Here is a 16,042-nt window from a genome sequence, read left to right on the forward strand (position 1 = left end):
TTTTTATGTGGTGTGGAGGCTTGAACCCCATGCCTTCCACATGCGAGGCAAGCACTCTGCCACTGAGCTCCAACCCCAGCCCTTGTTTTTACTATTTATTTTTATTTTCTTCAAACTTTTCCCAGGTACCTAGACCTTAAAATAAGGCCCAAACAAAAACCGAAACCTAAAAAAACTAAGACCATCATCAAACGTCCTTAACTAGGTGATTAAGTAAAAGTTACCTATCTGAAAAATAAAAGCCAGGTGTTTTAGTGATATATCAGAAGCAGCCCTCATTAAATTCAGATAGAAAATAAAGGTAATCTCTGTCCATGATGTTAGCACCGTACCCAGGCCCGCTTCAATGCAATAAGATGGGGGGGGTAACATCAATGTTAGAAACTACACAAAATTATCACCTTTGTAAATGATTTGATTGTTTAGATGGAAAATCCAGAAAAAAAGCCCACTGCAACATTATTAGAACTTAAATTTTTATTAACTATTAGAAGGTTTTATTTATTAGAAGGTTAGAAAGTGAACAAATACAAGATTCGTATACAGAAATCCATGATTTTCTCACCCCTTCACCAAAACCAATCTAAAAGGGCAACTGGAAAACAACATTCAAAACAGCCACAAATTTTCGAAGTATGCAGGAATAAGGATAGGAAAAAACGTGTCAGGTCTGTGTCTGGAAAATTATGAACTTCACCGAAGAATATAAAATAACATTAATAGGGAGATATACCATGATATAAAGTTGTCAGCTTTCCCATAAATTGGTGTCTAAATTTGGAAAAATTCCTATCAACCTGGCAGTGGATTTTTTTTTAACTTGACAAGCTTATTATTAAATTTATGTATAGGAAAAAAATATCAAGAATAAACAAGAAAATTTTGGTATAGAATAACAGTGATAGTGCTTGGTTAAGAAAGGGAAATAAGAATGGCGGTCGTATGGGAAAGAGATATCAAACTTCCCCAGTAATTGGAGAAATGCAAAATAAGAAAATAGTGATGTTTTTGTCCTTAAATATCCAAAAGACCCTGTAAGGGGAGAGAATCATAAGCTCGCAGTTAATGGGCCACTCTCAAGGGCAGTTTGGCAGTAAACTCCAACTGTGTCCTGTCCTCTCAGCACTAGTCAGATACAGGTTCAATGTTGCTCCTACGATGGGTGCACCCCAAAAGTATGATCTAACATGCTCTTCTGACATCATGCCTGACCCAAAAGGTTAAACCCAATTCAAATTAATAAAAAATAATTTTAAAAAAATAAGCTGGATGTGATGGCCACACCTGTCATTCCAGCTATACTCAGGAGGCTGAGGCAAGAGGATCACAAGTTTGAGGCCAGCCAGGACAATTCAGTCAGCTCCTGTCTCAGAGGTAAGAGCAACCATGTTCAATCCCATATGGCAAATAAATAATCAGTCTATTTATAGTGACACAACAAGAATGCCAAGATACATGATTAGATATCAAAATAAAGTTATAGAACGGTGGATATTGTGAGACAAAGTTCACATTGCAATGTCACACATACATGCACGTGCATAAAGGCATGGAATAAAAACAACATCTGGGTGACTTAGGGGACAAGAACTGGAGATGTGATGGAATCAAGGGACCTTGTGCTTCCTCTGCATTGTTTGAAATTGCAAAATGAAAACATAACCATGTTGAAACTGTTAATTTCTTAAGCTCCCCCAAAAGTAAATGGGACAATTTTAAAAGTTTATTTATATAACTGCACATCTTATTTTATAAGGATCTGAATATTTTCCAATCTTATTAAAAACCATGAAACTATTTCAAAGACCAAAGGGTAACACTGGATCAGAAGGCATATGCTTTTAGAATGACTGGTTAAATAGTAACATCACGAAACTCCTCACGAGTCTTCTGGGAGGATTGGGGTTCCCGTGGAAGGGCTGCACTTTTGTCAAAAGAGAACTTTCCTTTGGCTTCTTTTTCAAAAACTCTGTGTAGCTTCTCTAGGGAACGAATGTGAAACAGCTCCACAGCTCATTATATCGTCTTGGAAAGCGTCTGAAGTTTGGGACCATCATGGCCTCCTTATAGACATAGGATATTTGGTTATTTGAAAAGCCATCGAGACAAGATGGAACATAGTCACTTGCCCAGAGATTGAAATTTCTAGAAACATGTTGACTTTTATCTGGGGGAATCTTCTTACGTCCGAAGCCCTGGGGAAGAATGACAAGATCAGAGGGGAAACATTCAAAATCACATAGTTTTGAGATTTGCAATGAAACCAGCTACATGATGTGTGTTATGTACCCTGCGCCACCCTTCACAAAAGGTCCCCTTGGCCAGCCTGCTGGATTCCGCAAACCTACACTGCAGCCTGGTAGTGTCTCACGCTCTCCCGTGCTACCAGGGGGCTGGACTTTCAGAGACGTGGAAGGCAAAACCACAGTGAACCCAGCCATCAGTGCCCACTAACTGGCCTCAGATCCCAGGGCCCCCAGCAGTTCTTTGCGTCCCTGGTTGCCTCCTCATTACGCAGCAGGACAGATGCATCTTTCTCTAAGAAGATGGGAGGCTGAATTCCTTCCCAACCCTGGGTTCCCTGGAAGGAAACAGAACCTCTGTCCCTGCCCACAGGCTCACATGTTAATTTGTGACAGCAGACATGGGAACCTGAGAATTACTATGTACTCAAAGTTGTACACTTGATTTTATCACAAGTAGGTGAAAACGAAAAAAGAAAACATTATGCTAACACAAAGGACCGAGAGGCGGCGGCCACTAGGTCACCCAGACTTCGCATCAGTCAGTGAGGGCTCTGTTCACAAGGGCCGGCAGCAGTCAGGTTTGCAGAGGGAGAAGAGCAGCACACCTAAACTCAGACCATCGGAGCAGAGTTTATGAAGGGACTGCAGGTGGCCCCCAAGGATGCAGGCAGCCAACCTCCAATTCAGCTGACTGTGGGTGGAAAATATATTTTTTTAAACTGAACCTGTTAGATGTATACAGATTTTTTTTGTGACATTATACCCTGAGCAATACAATATAACAATTACTGACCCTGCATTTACATTTTTTGAATTATTATAATTAATGTAGAGATGATTTGCAATACACAGGAGCATTGCATAGGTTACCTGCAAATCCTACACCATTTATACCAGGGACTTGAGCAGGCTGATGTCTGGAGGTCTCAGAACCAGTCCCTGTGTATATTGATGGACGAGTTGGTGTGTGAGGGGGACCTGCATGGGCCGTGCAATGGCTCTAAGGTAGTCCACATAGACCAGCCTGTGGGGCCAGGGCCATGGGGGTAGGCGGCAAGCGACTCTGGAGAGACCAACAAGATGCTGGATACACCAGAAAATGAAAGAAGACACAATAGGAACAACAAAGAGAAGGGGGAAGAGCAGGAAGGAGAGCAGCAGGTAAAACTGCAATTATGTTCAAATAACTGGTGACTTTGTGACTAAGAAATGTGCTGGGATGTTGAGTAAGAATTCACAGAAAGCGGGGCTGGGGCTGGGGCTCAGGGATAGAGCATTTGCCTAGCATATGTGAGGTACTGGGTTCAGTTCTCAGCACCACATATAAATAAGTGAATAAAATAAAGGTCTACTAACTACTTAAAAAATACTAAAAAAAAAAAAAAAAAAAAGAATTCACAGAAAGGAAGAAAGGGAGGGAGCAAGAAGGAATGAGAGAGAGAGAAGGAGGAGGGGGGGATGAATCTACAACTGAAATTGCAGGATTTGGCCCTGTCTGGGGAAGCCAGGTCTGCAGCTCCGTCGTCCAGGCGGAAGCCCTGGAGTGGCACCTCTGGGAGCGAGCGAGCCTAGCTAGAGCCACCAACAGCCCCAGGAAGGGACATGCAGAGATAAGTACTTTAAAAGACTTGCCTCTCCTTGGGGAAGAGCTAGAGATATCCATTTATATAATCAGAATAACATGATGTTAATATATGTATTAAACATTTATACTTTGAAGGTAACTACTAGCAGAAAAGCAACAGAAATCAAAGGGAGCAAATAAATTCAGCCAATCTAGCAAAATAAGGAGTCGGGGGCGAAGAATCACGGCCTGTACATGAGGGCTGGGGCTATAGCTCAGTGGTAGAGAGCTTGCCTCACATGTGTGAGCACTGGGTTCGATCCTCAACACCCCGGATATACATACATACATACACAAAATGATATCGTGTCTGTTTACAACTAATATATATATATATTAATATATTCACACACATACTTGATTTTATCATATATATATATATATATATATATATATATATATATATATAATAAACAAGAAACTTGAGAAAGGACAGAAATAAAAGCAAAAACACAAGCTGTCATAATAATATGAATGGGTTAAATTCTTTCATAAAGAAACAAAGATTCCTGGATGTTTTAAAAAGCAATGCTGTATACTATTTATAATGGAAGACAAACCCAAAGCAATATCATTAAAAATGATGAAGACAAAGGAATGCAGCATAACCTAAATAACATTAGCAAAAAGGCAGTGTAGTGTCCTGGCAGACAGGTAGAGCCCAGGCTGAAAGCACTGAGGCGTGTCAGGAGCACTCCATGCTGGTGGGTGGGGCAAAGGCTGCCTGGAGATAAAACAATTGGGGTTACTGTGCTGAAAGACAAGGTAAGGCAAAACCAAGAATGCTTAGAAATTCAAGAATAATCTTAGAAGCAGAAACTGGAACATCAAGTAGAAAAATAAGAAAAAGAAAGGTTGCAATAACAAATTGGGCATTAATTAAAAAAACTTTGTAACTCAAAGGGGAAATTATGCTCTTTTAAACCCTGATAAAACACTTCAAAATTACAAAGATAATTTCTATAATTCAAAAATTCAAAATCACAGATCATACACTATAAACTTACTATAGCCCATAAAACTAGATAGTAAGCAACATCTATCAACTTAGTTAGATGGCCTAACCAAATTCTAACCATCTAGAAAATTCAAAATACTCTATAAATTATTTTTTAGTTAAAATGGAAATTAAAAATTAGATCATAGACTATTTAGAAGCAAATAATGATGATAACTTAATTAGAAAAACCTTTGCAATATATCCAAAACAATAATCTAAAGAACATTCATGGTTTTCATAGATTAATTAACCAAAATTACAACTGAAAACATTTCTAAAAGAATAGCAAAATAATAGTATTTTAAAATATTTTTTTAGTTGTAGATAGACACAATACCTTTATTTTGTTTATTTTTATGTGGTGCCAGGGATTGAGCCCAGTGCCTCACATATACTAGTCAAGTGCTCTACCACTGAGCCACAACCCTGGCCCCCAAATAATAGTATTTTAAGAGATATTATACCACTAAATTTAAAATGAGTGAGTTAGATATATTTTAGGCAAATACAACAGCAAAATCTACCCAGAAGGAGGTAGAATGTTTGAATAGATTAATTCTCAAAGCAGAAAAGGAAAAAGTAGTTTTAAAAAAACTTAACTCAAAAAGGTATTGAACCCAAGTAATTTCATGGGCAAATTCTGTCCAACCTTCTTTAAACTTAAAGTCTCAATGTTATGTAAACTATTCCAGAACACAGAGAGGGCTGAAAAGCTTGCAATGCCTTCTGCGAGACTCTGGTGACTCTGGTGAAGTGCCTGTGGCAGGATCCTATCTGAGTCACTAACAAGGTACACACTCACACATCTCTCTCTCTCTCTCTCTCTCTGTGTGTGTGTGTGTGTGTGTGTGTGTGTGTGTGTGTGTACATACTGCAGGCAAAGCTCCCCTTCTATCTGAAAACCATCACTAGCAGTGAGTCATCAAGGTGAGATGGTCAGAAGGGAAAACAAGGGAGTGAATTTCATTTCTAGTTTTTTATAATTCCATGGTTTTTTAGTTCTCTTTTAAAGGCATGCTGCTTTGGTGATTTAGATAACAACATTAATCTCTCCATTAGAAGAGGCAGGCGGGTGCATGTGTGGGTTCTATACTCAACACTGCCAGAGGAAAACCAGAGACTGGGTGGTTGGTGCTGTTTTAGGTGAGAGCCACTTAGATTTAGTTAGGACACTGTAGACTGGGGGAAAGGGTAACTTTGGCAAGTTGTTTGACTTGACTAGTTCTCAGTTTCCTCATCTCTAAATTGGAGTTGATAAGAGTAATTAGCCCATAGAGTTGCCATGGGGATTCAGTGAGACAATACAAGATGCTGGCCTCTGGCAATTTAAGTAAATGATGGCTATGACTAACAGCATCATCCCCACCATCCTGGACTTTCAGGTTTGGTGAGGATTCCCAGAGCTCTCCTGACCACCTTCTACCTAAGGCCCCGCAGCCTTGGATGTGCAGTTAGGGACATGGAAGGACACAGGCATACCACAGTGCCACTAGGCACTAGGAATGTGAGTCCTCAAAATAGGGGTGTGTAAAATACAAACTAGAGTTTAAAGACAGCTTGGATTAATTAATTAATATATCATTAATAACTTGCCTGTATTGATTACATGTTGAATTGATAATTTGGAGGAAATATTGTGTTGAATAAAATATATAAATTCTCGGGCTGGGGCTGTAGCTCAGTGGTGGAGTGCCTACCTCCCACGTGTGAGGCACTGGGTTCAATCCTCAGCACCCCCGCATAAAATTAAATAAACATGTTGTGTCCAACTACAACTAAAAAAAAATTTTTTTAAATACAAATTCTCTTGACATAGCTTCTTTTTTTTAAAAGAATTTCTGTTTTAGTTGTAGATGAACACAATACCTTTATTTTATTTATTTATTTTTTTCATGGAGCTGAGGATGGAACCCAGTGCCTCACACATGCTAGGCAAGCACTCTACCACTGAGCCACAATCCCAACTCCTCCTTGACATATATTCTGATAAACCTGTTGGTAGTTGAAAATATCCTAATAAGCATATAAGCTGCGCAGAATGTATGCATGCCTATAATCCCAGCAATTTGGGAGGCTGAAGCAGGAGGATTACAAATTCAAGGCCAGCCTCAACAACTTATCAAGACCCGGTCTCAAAATAAAAAGGGCTGGGATGTGGCTCAGTAGTAAAGGGTTCAGTCCCCAGTACAGAAGGAGGAGGAGGAGGAGGAGGAGGAGGAGGAGGAGGAGGAGGAGAAGAAGAAGAAGAAGAAGAAGAAGAAGAAGAAGAAGAAGAAGAAGAAGAAGAAGAAGAAGAGAAGCAGCAGCCTCTAATGTTATGTAAAACTTCCTGGCCAGCCTAGCTCAGCACTACAGGGCACTGTTATGGTCTGGCAGTTTCCATGGTGAGGCTTCCCAACCAGACCTGCCTGGGGGCTTCGGCCGCCTGCTACTGTCAGTCATCCCAAGAGAGTGTGGTACCATAGATTGATACCTGGGAAAAGAGCAAAGTTCAAAATTTATGTATGGTTTCTCCTGAAAGCCTATTACTTTTGAACCCCACCATTAAGTTGAAAAAATCAAACCTTTATAAGTAGAAAAATATTATTAACTTCACCTGTTTCTTTTTACTTACTAAAGCTCCAAGAAAACTTAAAATCACATACACAGCTTGCTCTATATTCCTATCACAGTGCTATCAACCACCACTAACAAGTGCTATCAGACTTCAAGTTCAACAGGGAACTCACCACCTGTAGAGAAAAGGTAACTAGGTACTCGGAAGTCCTTCCTTCTATTATGTTAGCTTTTCCCTCCTGGATCCCTCCTTGAGGGCCCGGCTCTGTCATCCAGAGACATGCATGTTCCTCCTTCCTAGGACAGATCTTCACAAGAAAGCTCACAAGAGACCAGGTATGGGAAGGGCACTTTGGAAAAGCTTGAGAGGCACATTAACAGGACAGAAGGTTGCTGCAGACTTGACAACTGCTGGCCACTTTGCGAACTCCAGGAGGCGTTTCTTGTAACCTGAGTCTTCTTGAAGACCCCACTCTGTTTGGACCCTGTTCAGTTTCCGAGATGAGTCCTCTGTCTCCCGCAGGCCTCTGAAAATCAAGAGCCCTGAGGCTACTCCCCACCCCCCCGCGCCCCCCCCCCCCCCATTTATCAGTCATTTGGAAAGAAATACTCACAGAGTCAAAGTAGTATCCAGAGTTCTCAAGGCTGTGACGATTGTCATGCACAGAGAAGGGGAAGTTGTCCTTCGCTGCTTGCTGGAAAGAGTGAAGGAGGAGATGGGAAGGCACACGTCAGAACTCCCCAGGACTCTGGGGCACTGTCAGACTAGTATGTGGCAGGAAGGAGGCCCGATGGGGCAGAGCGATCGCTCAGTGAGACGAGACTCAACCCGCCCCAGCAACAGCAGGAACATGGGGATGTGGGTGTACGTGTCGGGGACCTGAAACTCAGCCTTACTGCCAATTTTCTGAAAATCAGAAAAATCCTCTTCCAAACACCTTCTCTGGAGGCAGGGATAGGGAAAGCATACAGGTTCACAAAATAAAAGCTGAAAAATAATTTTGAGGTCACAATGGACCAGCTTCTCTAACCAGTAAGGATCCCAGGAGACCAGAACCCTGGTCTTGGCAGGGATAGGCCCACACCAGCTCTTCTCCATGCCGCCACAGTGCCCTGAGTTGCTCATGAGCTGGCCAGGGAGGTGGACAGGGATACCAATGACCCAAGAGCACCACCTGAGATGACTATAGGGAGCTCGGCTCACTGTGGACTAGGAGGCAGCCTTTCTTACAGAATATCCAGCCTGGCACAAGGACCCGGCAGGAAGTGGTCACTGTGCAAGAGCCTTGCTAGGAAGAACTGCCCTGCTGGCCAGAAGGCCACGGGGCTGCCCCTTGAGAGCCACAGAGATTGCAGCTGGAACACTCCTCACCTTCTCCCGGACTTTGTATATGGGTGGCAGCTTCCCCTCCACTCGTCCAGATGAGTGTGGATAATGAGGTTCTTTCAAAGTAGCACTCGTGAGGGACTCTGGTGTCGTCTGCGTTAGTCCAATGTGAGGGAACTGGAAATCAGCACACGCCCTGATTAGAACTGGACCCCCCGACTATAACCAAGGCTTAGTGTCTCCTCTGTAGAATGATTAAAGTGCAGTTAGGGTGCTTCTGGCATGCAGTGGAAATGGTATATTTTGGTAATTTTCAAGTATTTTGTCCAAGACGAAAATAAATAAATAAAATTGCAATAGTCCAGATCCATCCCTGCGGCTGTCTCAAGTCACAGGGCCATCCTGCTGTGTGTCGGGGAGCCTGGAACTGTTTACACAGCCTGGAGAGGAGGGTGAGGGCCTGGAGTGTGCACCTGCACACTGGGAGAAGATGCCAACAGGCCCTCTGCGATCCCCACTATTCCAGGAGCTCCCGCCTAGGATCCCGTCATAGGGATGGACCAACCTCCCTCCAGGCAGGCATGAAGGGGGCCTGAGACAAGGGGAAGGTGAGGGGTGAGGACGCTGACTCCCCACTGCTATGTGAGGCAGAGGATAGGAGAAGTCAAGGAGGGAAAAGGGGGGAAGGAGAAAATGAAGGAAAGACAGGATAAGGAAGGTTATTTGGGGTTGTCCTCAGCATCTCCCTACAAAGGGAAGAAAGGAAACAGGGCTGGGCAGAGGGGGGTTGTCCCAAACAGGACCTCAGCAGGTGCTCTGGCACGTTGTGGGCACAGTGTGGTCCTTCAAAGTTGCCCTGAATTGAGATGAGGGGCTCTGGCCTTTGTGTGCTCTTCGGCCATGGGATCCCTACGGTGGTCTTGGCACCCAGAGCAATGGTCCTTCATCCCTGACACAAGCATGACTGGCACTGGATGCCCCCGGGAGCTCACCCTAGTTTATGTGAATGGCACCTCTTGAAACCGCCCCAACAAAATGAGCTTTGAAGTAGGGATCTCTGGGAGAAGAAAACGAATGGAAGATAAAGCCAGCAAGAGTCAAGACCCGACTCCAGGTGGAAATTCTCCACCTAGGGAAGAAGAATCATCGCAGGGTGGCTGGGACCAGGTTATAGGAGCAGAGGGCCTGAGCGCAGGCCAGCCCTCTCTCTCCTGCTAGGTGACAACTTTTCCAAGCCTCGGCTTCGTTATCTGTAGAGTGGGATAATAATGCCTACTCAACAGGGTGGATTCGATTAAAAGAGAAAATGCATGTACCAGATAGTGCTCCATCATGGTTGGCAGGTTCTACAGTTGCTCACAGCTGTCCCCTTCTTTGTTCTCAAACCTAAGGCCATTGCCTTGGGCCAGTCCCCCTTTCTTCCCTTTGGGAGTATGACGTTGCTGTCCACCCTCTCAAGTCACAGTTCCACCGTGTATTCAGGAGGGTTTGACGAAAGTCTGCCCAAAGGTGTGTTCAGTATGTTACATTTGTGTAAAAAGGCCAGGGGGTCATGTGATAAATGTCATATATGTGAGAGGAGGGTGTGGAAGCCACAGGAAGCAAAGGACACCCAGAAATGGGTGGATCAGAGTGGAAGAAAGGAGGAAACAGAATGGGATGTGCCAGCCATCACCATGGACGTGAGTAAACTGTCCATGCACACAAAACCATGTGGGGTTGACAAGGACACACAGAAAGAGAAGAACTCCCCCTGAACACGTTTAAATGGCTGCCTGTGGGGGAGGGGATGGGAAATGGGGGTCAAGGGCAATATTCTCCTACGTGCCTCTGTGTGCACAAACTCTCCAGGGGACACACAGGGAACTGGCCACCAGGCCCTCTGAGGAAAGGCCCCAGGGAAGGAGCCACTTTTTCTCCACTGACCACCACTGTGCACCATGTAAGTATTTCTTAACTAACTTGCACTACATTGTCTTTTTTCAACAAAAAATAAATGTATTTGTTCTGTTGAGAAATGTCATATATATTCCTGGTTTTAAAAGCTCAAATAATAAAGAAGAACATAGGAAGTAAAACACCTCCCCCGAGATCCTATGGCCCTTTCCCCTTAACTCTTTGGAAACCACTCCTTCACGATCCTATGCAAATGTGCATCTATAGGCTCGGATCCCTTGACATGATATGGTACGATACATACTGCTACGAGCCACAGCCAAGTAATATGAGGCATGGCATTTTTGGTTGAAAGGTGACGCCAGCAAGCCATTGAGATGATATGATGATGTTAAGATTTGCATTCGTATGGATATTGGACTCCTGCTGTCCACCTCGGCCTGCTGCGGGACTCCTGGAGAGTTCCCATTGGTTGGGGAAGTGCGGTAGGAGGGAATTCCGGGGGAGGACCTTCCTCTTGGGATCAGGGAGAACGCGGCGTGGGTCAATCGGCAATCTTCCCGGGCTCCTACGGGGCATTGGTGGCAGTTTCAAAAAATAAAGTTTGTTCCTGCTTGAGTGGCTCGTGATTTTGTGCCCAGCCAGACTGCGGCAACATACATGATATGATGACATCATGGAGGATCATTTTACCTGTATGACTTCCAAAAGCTGTGGATACCTTTTTATGTATTGGTACTTTAGGTTGCCTTCTGTGCCCTCTCTGTCACCTCCACTGCACCCCAGAGGACCGTACTGAGTGAGCCCTCGTGTGACCACCAACCCGCATACATATGGAGCTTTACACTGCTTTACCAACACACACCGCATCGGGCCTGCTGCCTTACCTGGCTTTTGTCATTTAACATACACCCTAGAGGTTTTCAGTCAACTCACACATGTATGTTTCTAGTTCATTCTGTGCCCTATATTTTAAATGTTTTTGAAGCTAGATACAACTAACACCAAGGGGCTGCAGGCTCACCACCTTCCCTGTGCCTCTCCTTGGGCCTGGCTGAGCCCCACTCAGTTGGGGACACCTGTTCTGACATCAGGAATGATTGCTGTCACCCGGTAAATGATGACGGACTTGAGTTCATTTGTATTCTGCCAGTCTGTGGACTAAATCACTGTTTAAAAAAAATGGCACTAGCATTTTAATTTCCCTCTTTTAACATATATATTTAATGGCTATAACATGATAGCTATGAAATAAACCCTTCTGTTAGATATTGTAACAGTGAAATATAGCTTTTTAACTAGTTGGCGGTGAAATTTTTGCTGCATTCAATCACTCAATGACTGAAATATTAAATAGGAAAGTGAAAGTATGTGGGGGAAAAAGCCTTTGCTGTGCGGCGACAGCCAGATTACAACCAGCAAGGTCAACTGCAAAATGACTGTCACCTCTAATGTGGCAATTACTGTCCTCCCAAATGGGCTGCTGCTGACTCCAAGCCAACAATTTCTTTGATTTTCTCGACTCGTCTACGGGTTACTTTGGGAAACTTCCTGATCAGCAATATTCTTTTGATACTCTTAGGTGCTGACAGCAGAGAGGACCCATGCCAAAGATTCAAGTCGAACCCTGGGGGACAGTGGCCTTCCCCCAAACCCGGGGGACCAGGCTGCATTCCCAGTCTCTTTACTGGAGCATGGAATGAACTTTCTACCCCTGAAATGCGGATTCTTGCTTTCTCTAGACCGTTTGAAATGACAATGTGGTTGTCTCTAGACTCTTGCAGCTGAAGTGGCCATGTGACCCAGTGAGCCAGAGGCATGAGCCTGCAGGCCCAGCTCCTAGGAAAGCTCTGGATAAGAAAGGGGCAGCCTTAGCCAGCCGGTGTCTTGTCTTTTTTGTCCTTAGAACTTCCCCTATTTTCTTTCCTGGGCTGTGGACTCACTGCCTGAAGTTGGAATAGCCCTGCACTAAGGATGGCAAAATAGAAGGCCAAAAGGACCTGGGCCTCAGAGGACTCGGGAGCAGCTGTCCCAGCCCTGCACCCTGCAGCCCTGCTTCTGGATTCTACTGTTACTTGAGAAACCGAAACCCTACCTGGTAAGATGCTACAGTTGGCTTTTTATAATATTCAGTGAAACATGATCCTAAATGATAGCTAAGTGATAGAGAAGTAGAAGCTACTTAGTTCGAGAAATTTGTATTTTTCTCTTTATAGGAAATTAGTGTTATATAGTGGACACTACTTCCCATTTTACTTTGGAGCTTCGAGTCAAATTCTTCCTAATCTCAGTCTCTTATTCTAAATACATATAAACTGATTATAGATTTTTATTTTAATTCTACTTAATTATTGTGCATATTTTCCATATATTACTTCCAATATCAGTGAAATGAAGCAGGGTGTGCATTTTGTGTGTGTGTGCACGTGTGTGTGTGTGTGTGTGTGTGTGTGTGGTGCTGGGGATGAAAGCTAGGGCCTTGCACAAGCTAGGCAAGAGCTCCATCCCCAGCCTTACACTGAGCACTTCTGAATGACTCATCTCATTAATCCCACCTTGGTATACTATGCTCCCATTTTACAGGTAAAGAAACTGAGATTAGACTATTTGTCTTAGTCCAAGGTTATATCTGACTAGCAACAATCAGTTTTTTTAAAGACCGGAATATGCCAAGGCCTTTCTATTTTTTTTTTTTTTTTTTTTTTTTGCTTTAAACAAACAAAAGTTGTAACCGTTTTCTGCATGTTGCTGCTCTGAAAAAAGTCAGGGTTTGCCTCTCCCATGGGTGTTGTGGAGGGCTCCTGGAGGACTTCCTTTTGTGAGTGAGCTGTAGCGATTGGAAACACTTAGAATGCACACAGCAAAGAGCCAACAAGAGAAGCCAGTCTGCAGGGCTGGGCCGCCCGCAGGAGGGGTCCTGGAGGTGCCAGAAGAGTGGCCGCCCACTGGACTGTGTCAGGGCTGCCGCAGGGGGGTCCTGCTGGCAGGTTGCCTTGAGCCCAGGATTGGGAACAGCCTGGGCAACATTTACAAAGTGGGGAGGGGCTTGGGGCTGTGCCCAAAGCCGGGAAGGGAAGGTTTCCCAGGGACAGGGAGGGGTGATGTGCATTCCTAGACTCTGCCAGTTTCATGGGGTGGGCTAAGGGAATCAGACACCAGCGGACAGGAATCTGTTTAGGTTTCTAGTATAGTATTAACTCCTTCGATAGGTGTTTATCAAGTGTGTCTTGTGCATTAGATCAAATTCTAAGCTTTGGGGAAACATCAGCGAGCAAAAAAGACCAAGGCCCAGCTCCCATGAAGCTTCTATTCCAGGAAGCAGAGATGACTAATGTTCGTCACATATCAAGGTGGGTAGAGTCTGTCAGAAGATAGATGTTGAGAAAAAAAGAAGGACTAGAACAGGCTGCCTAGCGGGCATCTACACGGTCCAGCGAGCAGAGAATTTAACCTGCATTATTTCATTTAATTCTCCTGCAAATGTAGAGGTTCCCGTTTCACAGAAGAAGGAATTGAGGCCAGTGGAAGGGGCTTGTCAAAGGTCATGCTGCTTTAGGCAGAAGGGGATTTGCACTCACTTCTGTGCCCTCGACCACACCCATGTGGCGTGAGGAGGTGTCCAGAGGGCACCGTCTCTCTTACCCATCTTCCGTCCTTGTCTGGCGGAGGGTTGAAGCGTCTCCCTTTGGGCATTCTCTCCAGGAAGCTGAGGGGGGCTGAGGTTGGCACCCTCACTGCTACATGCCCCAGAAGATCTATACACTCCAAGGGCCAGGCCTTCTCTCCCTTCCCTGCCTCTCCCCCTCAGCTCTGCAGGGGTGGGGGGTATTGTTGCCATGGAGCGGGGCTCACCATCACAATGGGTGCACAAGTCTTCTGAAGCCCCTGAGGATTCCTGTCTCTGGTTCCTTGCAGGTGAGGCTCCCCAGAGTAGGAAGCAGAGCTACCAGGTCCCAGGGGAGGAAGTCCCAGGGATGGGTCAAACAGGGGAGGACAAGGTAAGGGAATCCTGGGGTAATGGCGAACACTTTGCACCTCCAAATCCTGGAATTAATACTATTTGAGTTGACATCCCCATGATAACCCTTTGTCCAGCCTCTTAGTTACCAGCCCTGGGCAGAGGGCGACCTTGTCCTTATCAGGAGCACTTCTATACCAGGTTCCACACCTGCCACTGTCTCCTTCCATGACTCTCTGTGTCCCAGCTGAGATCCAGCTTGGGACACACTCACAGGTGCTCTCTCCTGCCTGCACAGCATGGAGGCCCAAGGAAGTAGCATTCATGAATAGTTATTATATGCCATGTGCTACACTAAAGGAGACACTTCCCTGTGTTTTTGTTTTCCATGACAAATTTCAACCTTTATAAATGGGGAAATGAGGGCCACCCAGCCAATGGATGGGGCACTGGAGGTCAAACCAAGGTGATGGGACAGTTCCAGAGCCCAGGAGCCTTTCCAAGGACCACCTGGCCTCCCCAAGGCTGCAAAGGCTGCTCCTGAAGCCTGGCCGTCCTCCCTGGGCCTGGACACGCAGGCACCACCTTGCTTCTGCTCCTTACCATGCTCGGCTGCCTTTCTCCTTTGCTGTCTGACGGACTCTCAGCTGCTCCATGGGAGGATAGAGTGACACCCACGGGAGCCCCTATCCAGCTCTGTCTCTTCCTAAGAAATTATGTCCTCAAAGCTCCCCTCCCAAATCATCTCCCTGGGTACTAATAGGAGTTGCTGTGGAAGTGAGAAGGGAACTCGTCCTCTGCCAGTCAGTCCGAGAGGTGGGCTCCTGGCTCTGAAGCCAGAGGTGCAGCCTGCCTGCTGCAGCTGAGAGCCACATGTTGGGAGAGGGTAGGAGGGGACAGTGCAGCTCTGCTGTGCTCCAGCCGCTGCGCCCGCCCCAGGCAAGCCATGCTGACCTGGGGGTCACGACCCCTTCCTGGGACTCTTCACCTTCAGCAGGTGCTGCTGCCTGCTCCCCAGTGCCGCAGTGGAACTCCTCCCGCCCAGCAGCACCGTCAGAGTCCTGTTGATCCCCAGCCTGGCCAAGATTTGGTGTATGGATTAGGATCAAGTTCAGCCGGGACAGGAAACCCAAAATAACAGGGCTTAAACACAACCCATGTTTATTCTCTCTGTCCGGCAGATCTGCCACATGATCCTCAGAGATGAGGCTCCCCGCTACTTGTCACCACTCGGCCATCCCCGGAGAGCAGCTGTTACCTCGTGGCCCCAAGGCAGCACAGCGGAGGAAGGGAAGTCCCAATATATCATGTTAGACCGATCCCGACCCCTGGGCCAGGACACACACTTGTCATGAGTTTACCAAAGTCCTGGCAGCTGCACACAACACTTCTTGTCATGTGACGCAGCCTAAGCCACAGGATCACACCTTGCGAT

General features: G+C 45.4%; 1 protein-coding gene across 1 annotated transcript; it reads right to left on the reverse strand.

Annotated features, from left to right (window-relative positions):
* Window positions 1-1,982: 1,982 nt before the first annotated feature.
* Window positions 1,983-14,342, reverse strand: Tex36 (testis expressed 36). The gene is made up of 4 exons (XM_077105529.1): window positions 14,292-14,342; window positions 8,799-8,930; window positions 8,041-8,121; window positions 1,983-2,195 (listed from the first exon to the last, which is right to left on the reverse strand). Exons 1-4 carry the CDS (start codon window positions 14,340-14,342, stop codon window positions 1,983-1,985), a joined length of 477 nt encoding a protein of 158 aa, XP_076961644.1.
* Between the last annotated feature and the right edge of the window lie 1,700 nt (window positions 14,343-16,042).

Source organism: Callospermophilus lateralis, chromosome 15 (genome assembly GCF_048772815.1).
Source record: "Callospermophilus lateralis isolate mCalLat2 chromosome 15, mCalLat2.hap1, whole genome shotgun sequence".
Taxonomy (NCBI): Eukaryota; Metazoa; Chordata; class Mammalia; order Rodentia; family Sciuridae; genus Callospermophilus; species Callospermophilus lateralis.